The sequence below is a fragment of the Palaemon carinicauda genome, chromosome 25, assembly GCF_036898095.1.
Source record: "Palaemon carinicauda isolate YSFRI2023 chromosome 25, ASM3689809v2, whole genome shotgun sequence".
In the NCBI taxonomy this organism is placed as follows: domain Eukaryota; kingdom Metazoa; phylum Arthropoda; class Malacostraca; order Decapoda; family Palaemonidae; genus Palaemon; species Palaemon carinicauda.
In genome coordinates this window covers 106,045,305-106,068,014 of record NC_090749.1, presented here as the reverse complement: position 1 = coordinate 106,068,014, position 22,710 = coordinate 106,045,305, and the positions used below count along the sequence as shown (strand labels likewise).

Sequence of the window (22,710 nt, the reverse complement as noted above, 5' to 3'; positions counted from 1 at the left end):
TGGAAAGTTCCAAATAGCCTGGAGGTAAAAGGGTTATTACAGTAAGCAAAACAACATTTATAATAACTTGATATCTATTTCATATGAAACCTGTCTATTTGTTGACGTTTGTAGGCGGAAATCACAGGCATGGGATTCAGGTTAGTCTTACCCTAGGCCAAAATTTAACAGACTTCGACTTACGAACAGCGTAACCTATCAAGTTTGTAAGTTTAGGGCCTTCTGTATGTTCAAGCAGAACTTTGTCGACAAAAGGCAACTAGTTAATGTTTAGCACTATTTACATGTCATGAAAGTTATCAGTTTGGCATATTAGGAGTTTTAAGTGTTGCAACAAGCTATTTTTTAAAGTTCTTTTCTTGTAAGTTTTTAAAGTCCAGACACTTGTCTCATTGCCGTCTCGTCTCCGCAGGTCATCAAAGTCGAACTGCCCGACTTCCACGAGAAGGACGCCGAAGATATGACTCCCGACGAAATGAGAGCGAGGGTATGTGGTGGGGTCCAGGCCTCTTGTTTAATTCGTCATAACCCGTTTGTTTATTTACAGGTCGAGATATCTGCTACTATGCAATTCAGGGGTGAAAAGAGGAAGCAAAACTTTAGATTAGAGATGAGAATGTTGAGATGAATTATGGGAATATCACTGACAAAAGGATTAGAAAATGATGAGATAAGAAGAATGGCAGACGTAATAAAGATCACAGAGATAAGAATGTCAACGGCTGAGATGGTGTGGGCACATGTTGAGGATGGATGTTGGGGAGGGAATGAGGAATCTCGGGAGGAACCTATTTGGGGAAGAAGATCGAGAAGGATGCAGTGAATTAGATGGCGAGATAAGGTGAAGGATGATATGGAGAGAAGACGTTTGGTAGAAGAGGATACATTTGATTGAAGGCATTGGAGGACAGGCAACCGACCCCGTAATGTAGGGACAATGGTGGGAAAGATGACGACGTCTGTTAATATTAATATCCATTGGAATTTCAAAGCCATTTTCAGAAGCTATGTAATTGTGTTTACGATTTTAGTTTTTGTAACTTTAAATGCGCTCATTATATATATAGGTTTATTGTACAGGTGTCAGTTTCCTTGATAAGCATTTAGAAGTCCTTTCTTTTCCTCTGTTGGACATATCGAGTACAGTTGGCTTCAGTAATCCCGGTACACTTCACGGCAAGCTAAGTCTAATAGCTGTAAGTTGTAGGAGTAACGCTGTGTTCGGCAAACGGGAAATTGTTGGCAACGATACTTGTAAGCAAAGCTGGTGAGCTTGTAAAATAAGTGATCAGAATTAATTTCATTTATTTTACAAATAGTTGTATAAAAGTATTTGCTTAACAGCTCTTTATGATATATTAGTAAAAATAGCTTTTGATCGCATGTTTACAAGCTGAGAGACTTTGTTTTAAAGGCAGCATTACCAAAAGTTTCTCTTTTTTTAAACACGGCTTTACCTGCTACAATGTAGAGCTGTCAAATGCCTCCTTAGCTTTCCGTGAAGTGTACTGAAATTATTGGAGACAACTGTAAAAGGCCGTCATTTTCATAGTTGAAGCATTACATTTTCAATTTTTTTTTTCCTTGGGTAATATTGCCCTTTTTAGTGATGCAAAAAGTGTTCTTTGTCTGTTCTTTTAGTTTTAAAACTCTTAAAACGGCTGTATATTTGTAGTGCTGCATTCAGGGAAGTTAAGTTTTGCGGGTCCAAAGAAATGGTTAAAATTGATGTACATATATGTATCAGCATTTAAGAGAATAATCATAGCTGCACAAATTTAGTATAAATGCAAAGGGCTGATACACTGTATACAATATCGTCTACTCTTTGGTAACTTTACTCTTGTTTTAATTCCACAACTTCATTTCCAGTTAAAAGAGAAGGGAATTCAGCCCATCAGACCGTGGACAGAGAGGCCACTCTTCATTTCCTCGACGGCCGGCACCTTCGAACCTTACATCCCACCGGAGGGCGATGGGAAAGTATCGGCTATATCGAAGGAAGTGAGTATAAAATCCTCGGGTAGTTTTATAAAGGTTACACTTACTCTGAATTCTGGAAAATAGATGCGATTGGGAACTGTGGCTTTTCCCTTTTGGTCGTCTGTGTATTGTATACCTCGAAGGTTTTCCATGTAATGTGTACCTTTGTCTGTGTGTCTGCTATTATACTTATCATAGCTGAAGAGTCTCTTCTACCCTTACCAAGAGGAAAGTAGCCACTGAATAACTAATGCATTAGTTAACCCCTTGAATGAAAAAGAGCTGTTTGGTTATTATTATTATTATTACTAGCCAAGCTACAACCCTAGTTGGATAAGCAAGATGCTATAAGCCCAAGGGCTCCAATAGGGAATAATAGCCCAGTAAGGAAAGGAAATAAGGAAATAAATAAATGATGAGACCAAGTTAACAATAAATAATTCTAAAACGGTAACAATGTCAAAACAGATATGTCCTATATAAACTACAGTGAACCCTCGCTACTTCGCGGTTCGACAATCGCGGATTCACCACTTCGCGGGGTTTTCCCATAACCCATATATATATACATATCGCGGATTTTCCGGAAAATTCGAAAATACCGCGAAATCTGAAGATAACCAAATACGATATTTTGTTACCTGTAATTCCATTAATACTGTAATTATAGTAATATCTGCTCTTACTGATTGTTCATTGCATTACATATGATATATAATTCAGCACAGAAAGAAATAAAACACGAAAAGAGAATGTGATCATACGATAATTCAGTACGTAGTAAAATTAAATCGAACATGAAACGCAAATCAGATGCAGTCATACCATATTAGAATGGTGTGTACTGTAATGGATGTGCTTCTTTTCCATGAATCTTTTGTATGTATACGTACGTAGTACAGTACTGCATCCAATAATATTCTTTGTTGCAAAAATCACATTTCGAATAAGTACTGTAAGCGTACGAGAGAGAGAGAGAGAGAGAGAGAGAGAGAGAGAGAGAGAGAGAGGCGTAAAATAGCGTACGTACGTAAATTTTTATTATTATTGTTATTATTATTATTATTGTTGTTGTTGTTAATAAAATTATTATTGTTATTATTATTAATCATTATTATTATTATTATTACTGTACAGTATTATTATCATTATTTATTATTATTACGGTATTGTACTTAATCTACGTACGTTCAGTGTGCGCGGGACATCTTCTATGAGTAACCAACGCACCATAGTACTGTATAAGACGGGTTGTGATTGGTTCAAGCGCTGATAGATGACGAATCAAAACTCAAGTTTTGTTATCTAGCCTGTGATTGGTGTTTTGCCCGCATCTTCTACCCGCAGCATCAAAGTTCTCGCGGGACTGCATCGTTCACTTTCTCTTTCCGCGTATTGCTGAGTAGACGTTCTTAAGTTTGTGAAGTTGAATCTGTGCTGTGTGCGACTGTTTTAAGTTGAACTTTTTGTTGAACTTTCTGTTACAATGGCTCCCAAGCGTTCTGCTTCTAGTAAGGCTGGTAGTGAGCCTAAACGCCACCGAAGAATGATGACGATAGCTGAGAAGGTTACGCTTCTCGACATGTTAAAAGATGGTAGAAGTTACGCGGCCGCCGGCCGCCATTTTGGCATCAACGAATCCACCGTTCGCTACATCAGGAAGGACGAGGCGAACATTAGAAAGACTGCTGCAATCACCTTTAGCAGATCAGCGAAGCGAGTCGTTACAACGCGTAATAAAACGATCGTACGCATGGAAGGTGCTTTAGCTGTGTGGATTGCCGACTGTCGGAAGAAGAACATAGCGTTGGATACGAACACCATCCGAACAAAGGCTTTGAGCTTGTATGAGAATTTTGCGGCAAAGGAACCTCATGACGACGATGGCGACCATGCTGAAGAAGATGATGATGTAGATGATCCTCAACCAGGGACCTCCACTGATTCCCAGCGTCAGAAACAACGTTTTTCCGCCAGCAAAGGATGGTTCGCGAAGTTTCAGAAACGCTTCGCCCTGAAAAGCGTTTCCCTGCATGGGGAGTCTGCTTCCGCTGACACTGCCGCTGCTGAAACTTACGTGAACCAGACTTTCAAGAACATTATCGCTGAAGGTGGATACAAGCCGGAACAAGTCTTTAATATGGATGAAACCGGCTTGTTTTGGAAGAGAATGCCGTCGCGAACTTTCCTGTTCAAAGAGGAAGCCAAAGCCTCTGGCTTTAAGGCATTCAAGGATCGCGTTACCCTCGTGATGTGTGGCAATGCTGCTGGATTTTTGTTAAAGCCGGGGCTTATTTATAAGTCGAAAAATCCTCGCGCTTTGAAAAACAAAAATAAGAATCTCCTTCCCGTGTACTGGATGCATAATCAAAAGGCATGGATTACGAAGATGCTGACCTCCAACTGGTTCCACCAGTGTTTCATCCCGCAAGTCCATGAATATCTCTTAGAGAAGGGCTTGCCATTCAAGATCCTTCTCCTTATGGATAACGCTGGTGGACACGCAACTGACCTGTCGCGTGAGGGCGTTCAGGTTGAGTTCCTGCCACCCAACACCACGTCATTAATTCAACCAATGGACCAGGGGGTTATCAGGGCGTTCAAGGCCCTCTACACGAAGAATACCTTGGCGGACCTCGTTGCGTGTGTGGATGCTGCCCAAGATGACGAGGATGAAGACTTCAACTTGAAGGCGTACTGGCGGCAGTACACCATAGCCACGTGCCTGCAGAATATTCAAAAGGCACTTCAAGAGATGAAACCTGCAACCGTAAATGCGAGCTGGAAGAAGCTGTGGCCCGATATTGTTTACGACGACAAGGGATTTACTCCGTCGGAAATCCAACACTCTGCAATACGGAAATCTGTGCAGTTGGCTGCCATAATTGGGGGTGACGGGTTTGGCGACATGACGACTGAAGACGTCGACGAGTTGTTGGACTGCCATTCCCAGCCCCTAACTGACGCAGACCTCGAAGACCTGACGAAATCGGCAAGTGAGGAAGAGAGTGAGGGTACCCAGGAAGAGACCCAAGAAAATGTAGAAGAAACGGGCTTAACATTAGAACGGCTCGCCAAGTTCTGCAACCATATGAAGGAGGCGAAAGAAATGTTGCAAGAGTGGGACGAGGATATGGTTCGCTCGATGCAATTCTGCAACAAGGTCGATGACATCACGACTCCCTACAGGATGCTCTTGGATCGAAAAAAGAAGCAGCGGCAACAACTTCCGATCACAATGTTTTTTCAGCCTCGCAAAAAAGAGCCAGTTCCTCCTGCTAGTACGCCTTCGGAAGAAATTGAAGAAGTTGAAGAGGTGTCCCAGGAAAAGACACCTCCGTCTGAAGAGACGTAAAATACTATCATTGACTGCACAGTAGAACACATCATCAGCTTCATCATCATCATTTCTACTGTGCAGCAAATTCATCGCCATCGTCATTCAAGTTTTTCTGGAACTTCTTTCGTGGTGAGTACAGTAACAATCTTTATTTTTTACTTTAACCTGTTTTATAGTTTAGTACTGTACGTACTGTATGCATTAAGTTAAAGGGAAGGTTTTAAAAGTCTACATGTTGTAACCTATCATATTTTTTTTGTTTAAAATTTACATTTACGTACGTAAAACAATCTCTCTCTCTCTCTCTCTCTCTCTCTCTCTCTCTCTCTCTCTCTCTCTCTCTCTCTCTCTCTCTCTCTCTCTCTCTCTCAAATTGTTTTCCTGCTTTGCTACGTACAAGTACTGTATAATTTATATTTGTAAGGTAACATATTTTGTAAATGCTTTGTACTGTAAATACTGTATGTACTGTATCATTATTTATCACTATCATCATGCGTGTTAAATGCCTTGTTTGTTCTGAGCGTGGTTGTTTACTGAGCGTACACGCCGTCGTTTCAGGCGGCGTCATAAAGAAAAAGATTTCATTTGGAAGTCCTAAGAAAAATACGTAAACTAAAACATTGGTAATAAAAAAATCAACATACAGTACTGTATAATCAATATAATCGATGCAAAAACTAACCATACGTACATATATGTGTACACTAAATGAGTTTGTTTCTTCATTATGATCAGAGATGAACGTAAACAAAACATTGGTTGCCATTTTTTATCGTGCTTTTTAGGTGTTTAGGAAACACATGATATAAAATCGCCTTTAATATTTGTGCCTGTTTTAGTTTAGGGTGCTGTAGTACATGCATTAAGTGTTCTGTACATTACAGGGTGTAAAGGGTGGTTTGTTAACAGTACTACGTACAAGGGAAGGTTTTAAAAGTCCGAATATACATGTTAAATAAATAGGTAAATATGCTGTCACTACTTCGCGGATTTTCACCTATCGCGCCCGCGTCTGGAACCTATCTACCGCGATAAACGAGGGTTCACTGTATTAACAACGTCAAAAACAGATATGTCATATATAAACTATAAAAAGACTCATGTTAGCCTGGTCAAGATAAAAACATTTGCTCCAACTTTGAACTTTTGAAGTTCTACTGATTCAACTACCCGATTAGGAAGATCATTCCACAACTTTGGTTCTTAGCATTGTCAGGTGTATGAGCGAAGAGGAGAATGTATAAAGAATAGGCCAGACTATTTGGTATGCGTAGGCAAAGGAAAAATGAGCCGTAACCAGTGAAAGATCCAATGTAATACTATCTGCCCAGTCCAAGTCAAAGGACCCAATAACTCTAGCGGTAATATCTCAACAAGGGGCTGGTGCCTATCTCGGTCTGTGTTTGTCCGTTATTCTACTTGAAATGTGTATGAAGAGAAATGGGAGATGTCCACCTGTTCTGTGTGCCGTTATTATTTCTCCCATCTGATCATAACTTAAGGTGTGGGTTGGATTGGAGATCAGAGATGCAGCCGTTTTTTGTAGCCAAGCAAATTTTGTCGGAAGGAAACTCCTGAAGTTCTTTTCCTTTACATTAAGTTCAATGGTGCCTTTTTAAACAATACATTCATATGAATACCGTTTGTGAAAAATTAGTTACACATTATTACTAGCTAAGCTACAACACTAGTTGGAAAAGCAGGATGATAGGAGCCTTATAAGGGCTCCAACAAGGAAAATAGCTCAGTGATGAAAAGGAAATAAGGAAACGGAATAGCGTAACCGAATGTACCCCCTAGCAAGAGAATTCTAACCCAAGACAGTGGAAGACCTTTAAGGTGAAGGTCTAGTTGTATCAAGTGACTCCCTGTTTCCTCCATAAGTTGACATTTCTGTCCATTTGAACAAGATCAGGTAGTAGGTTGGCCAGGGTACCAGCCACCTGTTGAGATACTACCACTAGAGAGTTATGGTGTTTTTGACTGGCCAGACAGTACTACATTGGATCCTTCTCTCTGGTTACGGTTCATTTTCCCTTTGCCTACACATACACCTAATAGTCTGGCATATTTTTTTACATATTCTCCTCTGTCCTCATACACCTGACAACACAGTGATTACCAACAATTCTTCTTCACCTAAGGGGTTAACTACTGCACTATCATTGTTCAGTGGCCATTTTCCTCTAGGTAAGGGTAGGAGAAACTTTAGCTATGGTAAGCAGCTCTTCTAGGAGAAGGACACTCCAAAATCAAACCAATGTTTTCTAGTCTTGGATAGTGCCATAGCCTCTGTACCATGGTCTTCCACTGTCTTGGGTTAGAGTTCTCTTGCTTGAGAGTACACTCGAGCACACTATTCTATCTTATTTGTCTTCCTCATGTTTTGTTAAAGTTTTTATAGTTTATATAGGAGATATTTAATTTAATGTTGTAACTGTTCTTAAAATATTTTATTTTTCCTTTCCTCACTGGGCTATTTTCCCTGTTGGAGCCCCTGGACTTAAAGCATCCTGCTTTTCCAACTAGGGTTGTAGCTTAGCAAGTATTAATAATAATAATATACATCATACATATACCAAGGCACTTCCCCCAATTTTTGGGGGTAGCCGACATTAACAAATGAAACAAAAACAAAAAAGGGGACCTCTACTCTCTACATTCCTCCAGCCTAATAAGGGACTCAACCGAGTTCAGCTGGTACTGCTAGGGTGCCACAGCCCACCCTCCCACATTATCCACCACAGATGAAGCTTCATAATGCTGAATCCCCTACTGCTGCGGTCATCTAAGGCATCGGAGGCAGCTGCAGGGCCTACCGGAAATGCGTCACAATCGCTCGCCATTTATTCCTATTTCTAGCACGCTCTCTTGCCTCTCTCACATCTATCCTCCTATCACCCAGAGCTTCCTTCACTCCATCCATCCACCCAAACCTTGGCCTTCCTCTTGTACTTCTCCCATCAACTCTTGCATTCATCACCTTCTTTAGCAAACAGCCATTTTCCATTCTCTCAACATGGCCAAACCACCTCAACACATTCATATCCACTCTAGCTGCTAACTCATTTCTTACACCCGTTCTCACTCTCACCACTGCGTTCCTAACCCTATCTACTCGAGATACACCAGCCATACTCTTTAGACACTTCATCTCAAACACATTCAATTTCTGTCTCTCCGTCACTTTCATTCCCCACAACTCCGATCCATACATCACAGTTGGTACAATCACTTTCCCATATAGAACTCTCTTTACATTCATGCCCAACCCTCTATTTTTTACTACTCCCTTAACTGCCCCCAACACTTTGCAACCTTCATTCACTCACTGACGTACATCTGCTTCCACTCCACCATTTGCTGCAACAACAGACCCCAAGTACTTAAACTGATCCACCTCCTCAAGTAACTCTCCATTCAACATGGCATTCAACCTTGCACCACCTTCCCTTCTCGTACATCTCATAACCTTACTCTTACCCACATTAACTCTCAACTTCCTTCTCTCACACACACTTCCAAATTCTGTCACTAATCGGCCAAGCTTCTCTTCTGTGTCTGCAACCAGTACAGTATCATTCGCAAACAACAACTGATTTACCTCCCATTCATGGTCATTCTCGTCTACCAGTTTTAATCCTCGTCCAAGCAGTCGAGCATTCACCTCTCTCACCACTCCATCAACATACAAGTTGAACAACCACGGTGACATCACACATCCCTGTCTCAGCCCCACTCTCACCGGAAACCAATCACTCACTTCATTTCCTATCCTAACACATGCTTTACTACCTTTGTAGAAACTTTTCACTGCTTGCAACAACCTTCCACCAACTCCATATAACCTCATCACATTCCACATTGCTTCCCTATCAACTCTATCATACACTTTCTCCAGATCCATAAACGCAACATACACCTCCTTACCTTTTGCTAAATATTTCTCGCATATCTGCCTTACTGTAAAAATCTGATTCATACAACCCCTACCTCTTCTAAAACCACCCTGTATTTCTAAGATTGCATTCTCTTGTTTTATCCTTAATCCTAATAATCATTACTCTACTATACACTTTTCCAACTACGCTTAACATACTAATACCTCTTGAATTACAACACTCATGCACATCTCCCTTACCCTTATATAGTGGTACAGTACATGCACAAACCCAATCTACTGGTACCATTGACAACACAAAACATATTAAACAATCTCAACAACCATTCAAGTACAGTCACACCCCCTTCCTTCAACATCTCAGCTTTCACACCATCCATACCAGACGCTTTTCCCACTCTCGTTTCATCTAGTGGTCTCCTCACTTCATCTATTGTAATCTCTCTCTCATTCTCATCTCCCATCACTGGCACCTCAACACCTGGAACAGCAATTATATCTGCCTCCCTATTATCCTCAACATTCAGTAAACTTTCGAAATATTCCGCCCATCTTTTCCTTGCCTCCTCTCCTTTTAACAACCTTCCATTTCCATCTTTCACTGTCTCTTCAATTCTTGAGCCAGCCTTCCTTACTCTCTTCACTTCTTTCCAAAACTTCTTCTTATTCTCTTCATATGAATGACCTAATCCCTGACCCCACCTCAGGTCAGCTGCCCTCTTTGCCTCACGTACCTTGCGCTTTACTTCCACATTTTTCTCTCTATATTTTTAATACTTCTCTATACTATTACTCTGCAGCCATTCTTCAAAAGCCCTCTTTTTCTCTTCCACTTTTACCTTCACTCCTTCATTCCACCATTCACTGCCCTTCCTCATGCTGCCTCCAACAACCTTCTTGCCACACACATCACTTGCAATCCCAACAAAATTTTCTTTTACTAACTTCCACTCCTCCTCTAAATTGCCAGTTTTTCTTACTTTCACTTCGTCATATGTCATTTTCAACCTTTCCTGATATTTACTCTTTACCCCCGGTTTTATTAGCTCTTCAACCCTCACTAGCTCCCTTTTACATCCACCTACTCTATTCCCCCACTCTTTTGCTACAACTAATTTTCCTTCCACCAAAAAATGATCAGACATACCGTTAGCCATACCCCTAAACACGTGCACGTCTTTCAATCTTCCAAACATTCTTTTAGTTATCAACACATAATCCATTAATGCCCTTTCTACTACTCTTCCATTTGCCACTCTTACTCATGTATACTTATTTTTATCTTTCTTTTTGAAAAAGCTATTACTTATCACCATCTCTTGCTCAACACACATATCTACCAGTCTCTCACCACTCTTATTTTCACCTGGTACGCCATACTTCCCAATGACACCTTCTACCTCTCCAGCGCCCACTCTAGCATTCAAGTCACCCATGAAAACTACATAATTCCTTCTACCCAGTCCTTCTACACACCTAGTTAATTCATTCCATAACTCATTCCGCTCTTCTTCACTTTTCTCACTACCTGGCCCATACGCACTGACAAACGCCCAACATTCCCTACCCAACCTAACCCTTACCCACATTAACCTAGATGATATCTCCTTCCATTCCACTACTTTACGTGTCATCCATTCACTCAGCAATAAAGCCACACCCTCTCTCGCTCTTCCCTTTTCAATCCCAGACACTCTACCAGACCTTTCACCATACATCACTTCACCCTTTCCTTTTATCTTTGTCTCACACAAGGCCAATACATCCATCCTTCTATTCCTAAATATACTTCCAATTTCACATCTTTTACTCTCTATCGTACTACATTCACGCACATTCAAACACCCCAAAACTAGAGTGCGGGGAGCAGTCACTCTCCCCCCAGCTCCATCTCTTTGTCGATGTCTCACAGGATGTAGATACAGGAGAGGGGGTTCCCAGCCCCCTCGTCCCGTCCCTTTTAGTCGCCTCTTACGACACGCAGGGATAACGAGCCTGGGATAATGACTATCATGATGTTCCATTAGCCATTCAGACAAGAGTTTTGTTTTGTTTGGTCCCAATGCCCAGTATGTATCCATACAGGCTGTCAATGATGTTGACTCGTCCAAAGCACTGATCTCACTGGCCCTGACAGTTTCTCTTCTCTGCCTCTCAGTCTTACTGATCCTCCTTCTCGGCCTCTCAGTCTTACTGATCCTTCTATATAGCTATAAAAGATGAAGTAGATATTTGACGGACAGTCCCATTCTATTGGATGGACGTAGTCTTTGGCAGATAGCGATTTTTCAAGCTCGGTTGTCAGTGAGCTTCAGTTTATCTTCATCTACTTGAGAATTCGTTGGCAGAAGGTTATAGCTGAAAACTTCCCTCAGGTCTAGTGTCGTTTGATCAAAGTTAACCTTCTGTATTTTTTTCTTGTGTGGAGCTTAATTGATACTTTTTTAGAAGGTTTGTCATGTGAATGGCATCACACGGTCTGTAGGTCTTGGCAGCGGAGCGTTCGGTTCTGAATGCTTCGTACTTCTCTGTGCCGAGGTCTTTCAAATAGAGCACCTGTGACTTTGTCTATCACCTATGTGAAAATATTTTGTAGCTTTGGTTCTCTTCTCTTTTATTTTAAAGGGGTTTTCCTTCTAGTTTACATATTACGATGTCGCTTTTTTTCTCACCTTTCCATCAGTTTCAGGCTCTTTTAATTCTTGACTTACAATCGGCTCAAAGTTAAAGCGCCTAGGAACACTGAGGTCTCCTTACATACTGCCAGCATCTCATGGTATGTCATGCTACAAAGTCATTCTTTCTGAAACTGCCTACGATACCAAAACTACTATTCTGTGATCTGTTGTTGGTTTACTCCAGGCACATGTTAGCACCAACAGCCTTGAGCAGACCCTGTGTTCTCTTTATGGCAAACTTCCCAGGCAGAAAAGTCTGGTGAATAATAGGAGTAATTTCTGGAAGTTTCCTCGTGTCCGAATCGCAAGTAGTTTGAATGAGGTTGTCCCAAAATATAAATGTCTCGTTCTGTCTTTGTTTCTCATTTCTAAACTCCTCAAGTTTGCTTGTAGTTTGTTAGAAGCGTTTTTGAAGTCCTTCAGATACTCCTCTCTACATTGTAAAGGTTTGAATGCTGCTCATGGGTGGCAGAGGCGAGGGACAGTGACAATGCCCTAGAGACTGACCATATGTACATATGATCAGTAACCAATCCCCCTCTCTACCCAAGCTATGATCAGGGAGGAACAGGCAATGGCTGCTAATGACTCAATAGGTAGACCTATAGGCTCCCTCAAACCCCCCAACCTTAGCTCACAAGGATGATGAGGTTGCAGACACTAAAAGAATATATTGAGCTTGAACGGGACAGGACTCCAACCCTAGTCTGGCGATTGCCAGGTAGCGACGTTTCTAATTGGGTTCTTTTATACCATGAATGGCGAGCGATTGTGACGCAGTTCCGGTAGGCCCTGCTGCTTCCTCCGGTGCCTTGGAAGACCGCGGAGGTAGCAGCAGTAGGGGATTCAGCGTTATGAAGCTTCATCTGTGGTGGATAACGGGGGAGGGTGGGCTGTGACACCCTAGCAGTACCAGCCAAACTCGGTTGAGTCCCTTGTCAAGCTGGGAGGAACGTAGAGAGTAGAGGTCCCCTTTTTGTTTTGTTTCATTTGTTGATGTCCGCTACCCCCCAAAATTGGGGGAAGTACCTTGGTATATGTATGTATGTTATACCACACTGGCTTTCAGTCTCTGAAGAAATGTTTGTTCTTCAATATAGTTTTCTGTTCCATATATCATGAGGAACTTGAATCAACTTGTGACTTTTTAATTCGCCTCTGTTAGCGTATACATTCCATCTAGTGACCTTATGTAATTGTATCCATTCAGAACTGCTTCTTCTACATTAATCAGAATATGCCACATTAAGACTAGTTGGCCTCTGCTCCTCCTACATGCAAGTATTTTCCATTGTACCCAACCAGTATTTTGATCATGTGCAATGAACCAATGAAGTGTCTGCAACCTCGCCATCCTTGTGAGCTAAAGGGGCGGAGCGTATAGGTCTACCTGCAGCCATTACCTGGCACTCCCTGGTCCTAGCTTGGGTGGAGATGGGTTTTGCCACTGTTCGTTGTCCTGCTTGATATGGCAATGTCACTGTCCTTTGCCTCTGCCATTCATGAGTGGCCTCAAACCTTTAAGACATGTTGATAGGTTTTTCTCTTTAACTCTGAGTACTGTATACTTCATGTCATTACTTATATGGTAAACAAACTGTTTTAAGTATTTCCATTAGTAAGGCTTTCATGCACATCATCTTCTCTTAACCTTTTTACCCCCAAAGGACGTACTGGTACGTTTCACAAATCTCATCCCTTTACCCCCATGGACGTACCGATACGTCCTTGCAAAAAACTGCTATTTATATTTTTTTTTTTTTGCATATTTTTGATAAACTTCAGGCATTTTCCAAGAGAATGAGACCAACCTGACCTCTCTATGATGAAAAAATATTGAAAAAAATACACTGCAAAATGTGCTTGAAAAAAAATAACGCCTGGGAGTTAAGAGTTGGAAAGTTCCAAATAGCCTGGGGGTAAAAGGGTTAATTATTGCTGCTCGAAGGATATGCCGTTGTCCATTTTCAGCACTGGTTACCTAAGTGTTTCTTTTTGACATAATACATTTCTCAAACTCTGTTTACATCAGCTGCTCTTCAGAAGAATACCGTTCATGTTGTCGGCCATTCTCTTGAAACAGAAAGCACTATATTGGGTAACTATACCCATTTTTTTTAATGAGGAGCATTTGCACTTGACTCGCAGTGGTGCCCTTTTAGCTCGGAAAAGTTACCTGCTCTCTGATTGGTTAAAATTATCTTGTCCAACCAATCAGCGATCAGGAAACTTTTCCGAGCTAAAAGGGCACCCCTGCGAGTCGGTGCAAATCTGCCTCACTAAAAAGAATTGACTATAGCATACATATTAATGTGTAAAATCCTATGGAACATCTTTCAACATTATTTAGTGTATGTTAGGATGTTTGTTAATGTACAGATGGAATATCAGTTTATTGAAAATGTTTTTCTTATAGTACAGTATTGAATCATATATTGTTTTTATTACAATATTTCTATATATTATTGAAGTCTACAGTCTACGGACTTTCAATACAATATCCGCGATTTATAATTTCAGTTTAAATGTGGAATATCATATTCTTGCCCAAAACCCTTAGCATTGACACCTAGATCTTACATCTAAATGTTTTATCATATAATGGTTTATTATTTTTCCCTTAGCCATTTTGATGTAGGATATATAAAATATATCTATAGTTTATATATGAAAGATCTCTTTTAATGTTGTTACAGTTCTTAAAATATTTTATTTTAAATGTTTATTACTTTTCACATAGTTTATCTATTTCCTCGTTTCCTTTCCTCACTGTGCTATTTTTCCCAGTTGGGGCCCTTGGGCTTATAGTATCTTGCATTTCCAATTAGGGTTGTATCTTGGCTAGTAATAATGATAATGATAATAGTAATAGTGATTTCCTAAGTTTTTTTTTTTTACTCCAAAAGTGGTCTCTTACATCAAACTATCGAATAACTTAAGGGACCTACAAGTGCATGCAGTACTCCCCTCGGACACTGGTCTACAGTATATGGAACTACCTAAGACTATAGAACAGTCGTTGGCCTTTGGAGTGTTCTCCTAGATAGAACTTTAGTGTGTTGTCAGATTACAAGTTCATTCAACTGAGTTTTGATGCTGACGTACTGAAATTAATTTGATAGTATATACTTAACCCTTTTACCCCTAAAGGACGCACTGGTACGTTTCACAAAACTCATCCCTTTACCCCCAAAGGACGTACTGGTACGTTTCACAAAACTCATCCCTTTACCCCCATGTACGTACCGGTACGTCCTTGCAAAAAACTGCTATTTACATTTTGTTTTGCATATTTTTGATAATTTTTTGAGAAACTTCAGGCATTTTCCAAGAGAATGAGACCAACCTGACCTCTCTATGATGAAAATTAAGGCTGTTAAAGCAATTTTAAAAAAATTTACAGCAAAATGTGTCTATATTGGCAACAAGTAGGGTTAAGAACTGTTTATGTATAATGGGCCTTCTTGTGTTGGAGTTGAGATAGCTCACCCTTGGCGAACACTTATATTTTATGAGAGCTTTTGTTTTACTTTATTAGTGGTTTAATTATATTGCCTATTTATAGCACTCATTTTCAGTAGGGTTAAACTAATGTTGTTGCGCATATATATATTAAAATTATATCTTCAATCATCTTTCTTGGTTAGATGGCAAATATTAAAAGCTTCAACCAAATTTTTAAAATTTTTTAAAATACAAACTTTAGTTCAACCAAATTTCTTGAAATTATTTTAATCTACAAACTGTATTCTTTCATTGTTTATTAGAATCATAACTATGACATACACATTTTAAAAGTCAATATTTACTAGCATAGATTGCAAATATTAAATGCTTTAATAAAATTTCTTGTAATTTATTTCATATCTAAAGACTTTGTCTTTTTTCATTGGTTAGAATTGGAACTGTATGACAAATATATTTAATAGGTCCATATATAATAACCTTCTTCATGATTTTAATATTTATTATTAGTATTATTACTATTAGCTAAGCTACAACCCTAGTTGGAAAAGCAGGATGTTATAAGCCCAAGGGCTCCAACAGGAAAAAATAGCCCTGTGAGGAAAGGAAATAAGGAAACAGATGGGATAGCATGTCCGAGTGTTCCCTCAAGCAAGAGAACTCTTACCCAAGGCTATGGAAGACCATAGTAAAGAGGCTATGGCACTACCTAAGAATAGAGAACAATGATTTGATTTTAAAATTGTCCTTCTCCTAGAAGAGCTGCTTACTGTAGCTAAAGTCTCTTTTACCCTTAAACCAAGAGGAAAGTAGCCGCATTTTAAATTTCTTTATTTAATTACATTCTATATTGATTTTAATATAACAACTATAATCTTTGCAGGGCGCCAAGCAGCGATTTCAGTTCCTGGAGAAAAAGGGGAAGTCCATGCTGGCCGTCCGTAAGATCAGACAGTTCGACGATGATTTCGACACAAAGGATTTCGTGAACGAAGCCCTGAAGATATACATCGATACCCACAATGCTCTAGTGGAGTGAGTACAATCGTACGTTCTCTCGTTCTTTGACGCTGTCGAAGGACCTGCTCTATTACCTATTGTATGGGCTTCTTAAAAGGGTTGCTTTGGGTGATCTCATTTGCCCTAAGTTGTACATACATACATATACCAAGGCACTTCCCCCAATTTTGGGGGTAGCCGACATCAGCAAATTAAACAAAAATAAAAAAATGATAAAAGGGGACCTCTCCTCTCTACGTTCCTCCCAGCCTGACAAGGGACTCAACCGAGTTCAGCTGGTACTGCTAGGGTGCCACAGCTCACCCTCCCCCGTTATCCACCACAGATGAAGCTTCATAACGCTGAATCCCCTACTGCTGCTACCTCCGCGGTCATCTAAGGCACCGGAGGAAGCAGCCCTAAGTTGTAATTGTTTGAAACGGTTAATGATTTTATTTTGTTATAGTCAATTACATAATGTAGCCTTTAATTTCAGCATTTAGATTTTGAGTAATTCTCGGGAATTTGTATGGAAATACAAATTCCTTGACAGATCCACTTCAGTATTCCAAATGGAAAGTTGTATGGGAATTTATTTCAGTGTATTGGTGTTCCATACAGCTGAGGACCCTACATCAAGGAAATCTACGGGCCCATTTCTTAACGGCCATTGGCCTTTGATATACGTATCTAATTTATATTTCATTACTTTGGAAGTTCCTTAACTTGTATGCATACAGTATTTTAAATATTAAACTTAGCCGGTGAATATATAAATAGCTGACGTCTCCAACGGTCGACAGATTCCAAAAACTCGCGAGCAATCGCCATGAAGTCTGCCGGGTGTGCCCACCAGCGCCGACTATCGGCCAGATACTGCATATACTTCTCAACCAAACCAGTTCTTCTCTGTCGGTGTTAAAGACAACACTGGTTCCGCTCGCGCTTGACCTCGAGTTTTTCTACAGTTTGGTGAAGTACTTGGTTTTGGTTTTATTGCTTTCGCCGTGTTGGATTATTCAATACTATCTTCAAAAGAAATGCTTTTGAAAGGAGAGGAAAAGTTTTTGCCCTTGCTTTTTTAATCTCACTCTGGTTTTTCCATAGAGAAAAGATGGCCGACCCTTCCCTCAGTGTACGGAAGTGTGTTAAAGGCTTTTAGTAATTATTTTATCACTTCATAAATTATTGTTGATTTTTATAGATTTACCTCTATATATTTTATATCTCACCTGCCTTTATTAGGCCTCTTCGATTAGCTTTCCATTTATACTAAACACCGAGATAAATTTTTATGTTTTTGTTTATATGCAGCCTTTACCTATTCTTGGTAGGCGGTCCTGACTTGGAAAACGAAGTTAAACAACGTTGAGCCCATTCAACTTTTATTTTTGTTTAGATAAAACAGTTGCTCTGTAAGAGTGATGAGATGAATATTTTTAGAAAATATTTTAAGAAATTTATTCTTTGAATAGTCTTCGTGCTGTTTTTCAAAGATGAACTAACGTTTGGTTTATTTATGCTACGCAGTTTGCGCTCTATCGTTACGATAGAGAGAGAGAGAATCACGGTTTCACTTTGCAGAAAGAGTAAATCGATTTTGACGTTTTGTTCATTCTTCTTTCAAACTGAAGTTTTTTAGATACTAATTTAAAGGAACATGTTAATTTTCAATTTCTTAGTCCTTTCAGTTTTTTCCTTTAGTCAAATAACCTGTTATTGACGAAGAGTGAGTGAGCCATTCTCTTGTGAGTGACAAGAGAGAGAGAGAGAGAAAGAGAGAACGATCCGATCTTTATTCTCGTCCCAAGTCTCTGGACAAGGAGTTTGGGAGCGAGTAACGTTGTTCTCGATTCAGATTTTTACTCTCGTCCCAAGTCTCTGTACGGGGAGAGAGGATAAAACGTTTTAGTTTTTATTCTCATCCCAAGGCACTGTACGGTGAGAGATTGAAAACGTAGTCCTTTGTGAACTAGTTTTTAGTCTCATCCCCAGTCACTGATCTTTTTAACTTTATATATTTCCGTTTTATTCGATATATATGTATATGTTTATTGATTTTTGCATGTGTGTTTCATTTTGTACTAATGTGCTTACATTATACGACTCATTTCGCAATTCTAATCTTTTGATTTAAGGGAGAATTGCGTGCTTCAGGTAGAAATCAGCTTTATTCATGTCTAATGTGAAATTATTAATAATGCGATATCAGTGAAGAAAGTGCAAAAAACATGTTCTGTGTTGCGGAGGGTTCGTTTGTTCGTGCTTGTCGCTTGCCTAGTCCGAGACCTCTTTCAGGCTCCCCTGTACCAGGGAGAAGGAATGTCGTAGTACCTAAGGGAGTGAGGGGTGTAAACCAACGAACAGACGTTCCCTCAAAGGTATCAGACGTTGCTCGTCAAGCACGTCCTTGCCATAAGACAGGAGAGACGAAGTTTCTCCTCGTCTTCCGATGATTCGTCTCTTTAAAAGCCTGGGCGTAAGGTTTCGAGACGGTTGAAACGTTTATTAGTTCCTTCAGAACAAGTTCAACGTCCTAGCTGTAGTCATCATGAGAGTCCCGTTCGTAGCGATGACGTTCATGTACAGACGTTTCTGCCACAGACTCGACGTGACGTTGAGCGGTAGACACCGTAGACACAACGTGGCGTCGAGTGTCAGTCACCGTAGTCACGATATAGCATCGATCAGCAGTCACCGCTGTTACTACGTGACGTTTGAACGTCAGCCACCGCAGTCACAGGTTGATCCGAAGTTAAGCGTTTTGCAAGATATGCTGTTAAAGCTTTCTTCTTTAATAGAAGCTTACGATCCTGTTCCTGTGCGAAAGGATCCTTTGCTTTTTGTACGTCACGGTTCTGAGATACGTGATTCGGGTCTTCAACCTTCTAAACGAGCTTTGTTACGCCACGCTGACGTTAACCCTAGTGACAGCTTTGCTGTTAAACGAGATGCGGAGCATAAATCTCGATGTAACTTTGATCGCTTTGAACACAGCGTGACGTTGAGCTGCAGACACCGCAGACACGACGTGACGTTGAGCGGTAGACACCGTAGACATGACGTGTCAGTCATCGTAGTCACGATATAGCATCGAACAGCAGTCACCGCTGTTACTACGGGACGTTTGAACGTCAGTTACTTCTGTCACGACGTGTAGTAGAATAACATTCTCTGCAGTCACAACGTGACATCGACCCTCCAACTTTAACTTCTGTTCATATACAAGTTGATGTAGCCTGTCAGGCTTTTCCTTCACGTCATTCTGAATATAAATCTCCGTCTCGCAAGACTTTAGATTTATCAGATGATGTGCCTTCTGAAGAAGTTGATGACCCCCTTTCTACTAATGTACCTTTGGGGAGTCATTCAGAAGAGGAGTAACCTAGGGTGGTCCAACAATCCCTTGTTTTATAATTATGAATTTCTTTAGTGAAATTTTGTCCTACTCGTTTTGTAACGGCTGCTCCGCCGTCTGAGTTTACTCTTGGCATGACTTTCTTCGACTCCTACATTTACGAAGTCAGTTCTCTCTTGTTCTTCCAAGAGAGCCATGCTCTTACTGGGAGACTGGTTGGAATCCAGGAGAAGTTTAGGAAAGTCTGCTTTTGCTTTTCCTCCTTCTTAATTAGCTTCTCGCTCGAGCGTCTGGTGTGACACAGGAGAAGTTCTCGGCTTGGGAGTACCTGCCTCTGCCCAGGGAGACTTCTTAAGCCTAGTGGACTCAACTCGTCGTCTAGCCATGAGACGCTCCAAGATTTTATGGTCTGCTTCAGAGCTAGACCATCTCCTGTTAGGAGTTTTTTCGAGCGTTTGAAGTTTTTATTTGTTGGATTGGTCCCTGGGAGCCTTAAGTAAGAAGGTCTCTCCAGCTGTCAATGTATTGCTGTACAATTATGTCATGCATGAACAAGGCTATCAGGGATGGCTCCAATGATCTGGCAGCCACGTTCCTGCAGGAGTACTTAAGGTGTAAGTGCGCTCAATGTGTTCATTGTCAAGACAAAATTCACGATGAAGACTACCAAATCTGTCTTGGCAGCAGTAAGGGAAGGCGACTGGATGGTCTCTCTCGACCTTCAGGATGCATACTTCCACATCCCGATTCATCCAAACTTTCAACAACATCTGAGGTTTGTGGACGGGAAAGTAGTGTACCAATTTCGAGCACTGTGCTTCGGCCTCATTCCTGCTCCTCTTGTTTTTACAAGGCTCTTGCAAAATGTAGCAAGCTTTCTACATTTTTGGAGGATTCAGAGCCTCCCTTTATTTTGACGACTGACTAATCAGGGCGTCGTCATTAAATCGCTGTCTGGAGAGCCTCTAATGGACATTAGACCTAACCAAGGAGCTAGGTCTCATAGTGAACGTAGAGAAGTCGTAACTTACAGTACTCCATCCCAGACTATTCTTTATTTGGGAATGGAGATACAGTGTCGAATTTTTCGAGCCTTTTCGTCTCCCACAAGAATGGAACAAGCTCTGTTAAAAGTCCGTCACTTGCAAGAGAAAAACAGTTGCTCTGTAAGAGTTTGAACGAGCCTCGTGGGAACTCTTTCATCGCTGGAGTAGTTTATCTCTCTGGGGAGACTCAACCTTTGCCCTCTCCAATTTCACCTAAACCATTGGAACAAGGAGAAGGGCTTAGAGAGTATCTCTTTCCCAATCTCCAACTCAGTCTAGACATGTCTGACTTGGTGGGACAGCAACATCAGACTTCGAGAAGGTCTTTCTCTTGCGATCAAGAACCCAAACCATGTGTTGTATTCAGATGCATCGGATTTGGATTAGGGAGCTCCACTGGACAGTCTGGAATGCTCGGGTCTTTGGTCCCCGGATCAGAAGGAACTCCATTTAAGGCAAGTAACATCTCTCTTTTGACGAGATTTGTGCAAGGAGAAATGAATGTCTTGGCGGACTGCCTCAGCAGAAGAGGACAAGTCATCTCCATGGAGTGGACGTTGCACAAGACTGTGTGCGAGAAGCTATGGATGACATGGGGTCAACCCACCATAGATCTTTTTGCGACTTCACTGACAAAGAGGCTCTCGACTTACTGCTTTCCAGTTCCAGATCCAGAGGCAGCCCACATAGACGCTTTCCTGCTGGACTGGTCTCACCTGGACGTTTATGCCTTTCCACCTTTCAAGATCCTAAACAAGGTGCTGCAGAAGTTCACCTCTCACTAAGGGACCAGGTTGACGTTGGTTGCTCCCCTCTGGCCCGCGAGAGAGTGGTTCACAGAGGTACTTCTATGGCTGGTAGATGTTCCAAGAGGTCTGCCTTTGCGGATGGATCTCTTGCGACAGCCTCACGTAAAGAGATTTCATCAAAGCCTCCCCACGCTTCGTCTAACTGCCTTCAGACTATCGAAAGACTCTCTTGAGTTCGAGGGTTTTCGAAGGAGGCAGCTAGAGCGATCGCGAGGACTAGAAAATCCTCTACCATCAGGATCTATCAGTCGAAATGGGAGGTATTTAGAGAGTGGTGCAAGTCCTCCTCTATTTCCTCTTCCAGTGCCTCTGTAGCGCAGATTGCGGATTTTCTGCTTTATCTGAGAAACGGTCGCTCCCTCTCTACATCCACCATTAAAGGCTACAGAAGCATGTTAGCTTCTGTTTTCAGGCATAGGGGTTTGGATCTTTCTAATAACAAAGATCTCCAAGACCTGCTTAAGTCTTTCGAGACTTCCAAGGAGCGTCATATTTCGACTCCTGCTTGGTACTTGGACGTGGTCCTACAGTTCCTTATGTCAGACAGGTTTGAACCATTAAATTCAGCCTCCCTGAAGGATCTTACCCTCAAGACACTTTTTTGGTGAGCTTGGCTTCGGCTAAAAGGGTTAGTGAGATACATGCTTTTAGCAAGAACATCGGCTTCTCCACTAATAAAGCAGTATGTGCTCTTCAACTTGGTTTTTTGGCCAAGAATGAACTTCCGTCTCGTCCTTGGCCTAAATCATTTGAAATCCCCAGTCTTTCTGAGATTGTGGGGAATGAAGTTGAAAGAGTGCTGTGCCCCGTTAGAGCTCTTAAATTTTATTTATCCAGAACTAAACCGCTACGAGGTTGTTCAGAGGCTTTATGGTGCTCCGTTAAAAAGCCCTCTTTGCCCATGTCTAAGAATGCGTGGTCTTATTTTATTAGACTTTTGATTCGGGAGGCACACTTTCATTTAAGTGAGAAGGATCGTAATTTACTTGAAGTCAAGGCTCATGAAGTTAGAGCGATAGCAACTTCAGTAGCGTTTAAGCAAAATAGATCCATTAAAAGTATTATGGACGCGACCTTTTGGAGAAGCAAGTCGGTATTCGCTTCATATTACTTGAAAGATGTCCAGAC

The 22,710-nt window shown here is 41.0% G+C and overlaps 2 protein-coding genes across 2 annotated transcripts in view; both read left to right on the top strand.

Annotated features, from left to right (window-relative positions):
- LOC137618818 (uncharacterized) overlaps window positions 1-22,710 on the top strand; it is a 413,063-nt gene that overhangs the window by 203,842 nt on the left and 186,511 nt on the right. The gene's annotated exons all lie outside the window — the stretch shown is intronic.
- mRpL45 (mitochondrial ribosomal protein L45) overlaps window positions 1-22,710 on the top strand; it is a 36,779-nt gene that overhangs the window by 5,158 nt on the left and 8,911 nt on the right. Inside the window, exons 3-5 of the mRNA XM_068349022.1 lie at window positions 413-487; window positions 1,873-2,004; window positions 16,254-16,405. Of these exons, the coding sequence (XP_068205123.1) occupies window positions 413-487; window positions 1,873-2,004; window positions 16,254-16,405 (359 nt within the window). The remainder of the gene's footprint in view (window positions 1-412; window positions 488-1,872; window positions 2,005-16,253; window positions 16,406-22,710) is intronic.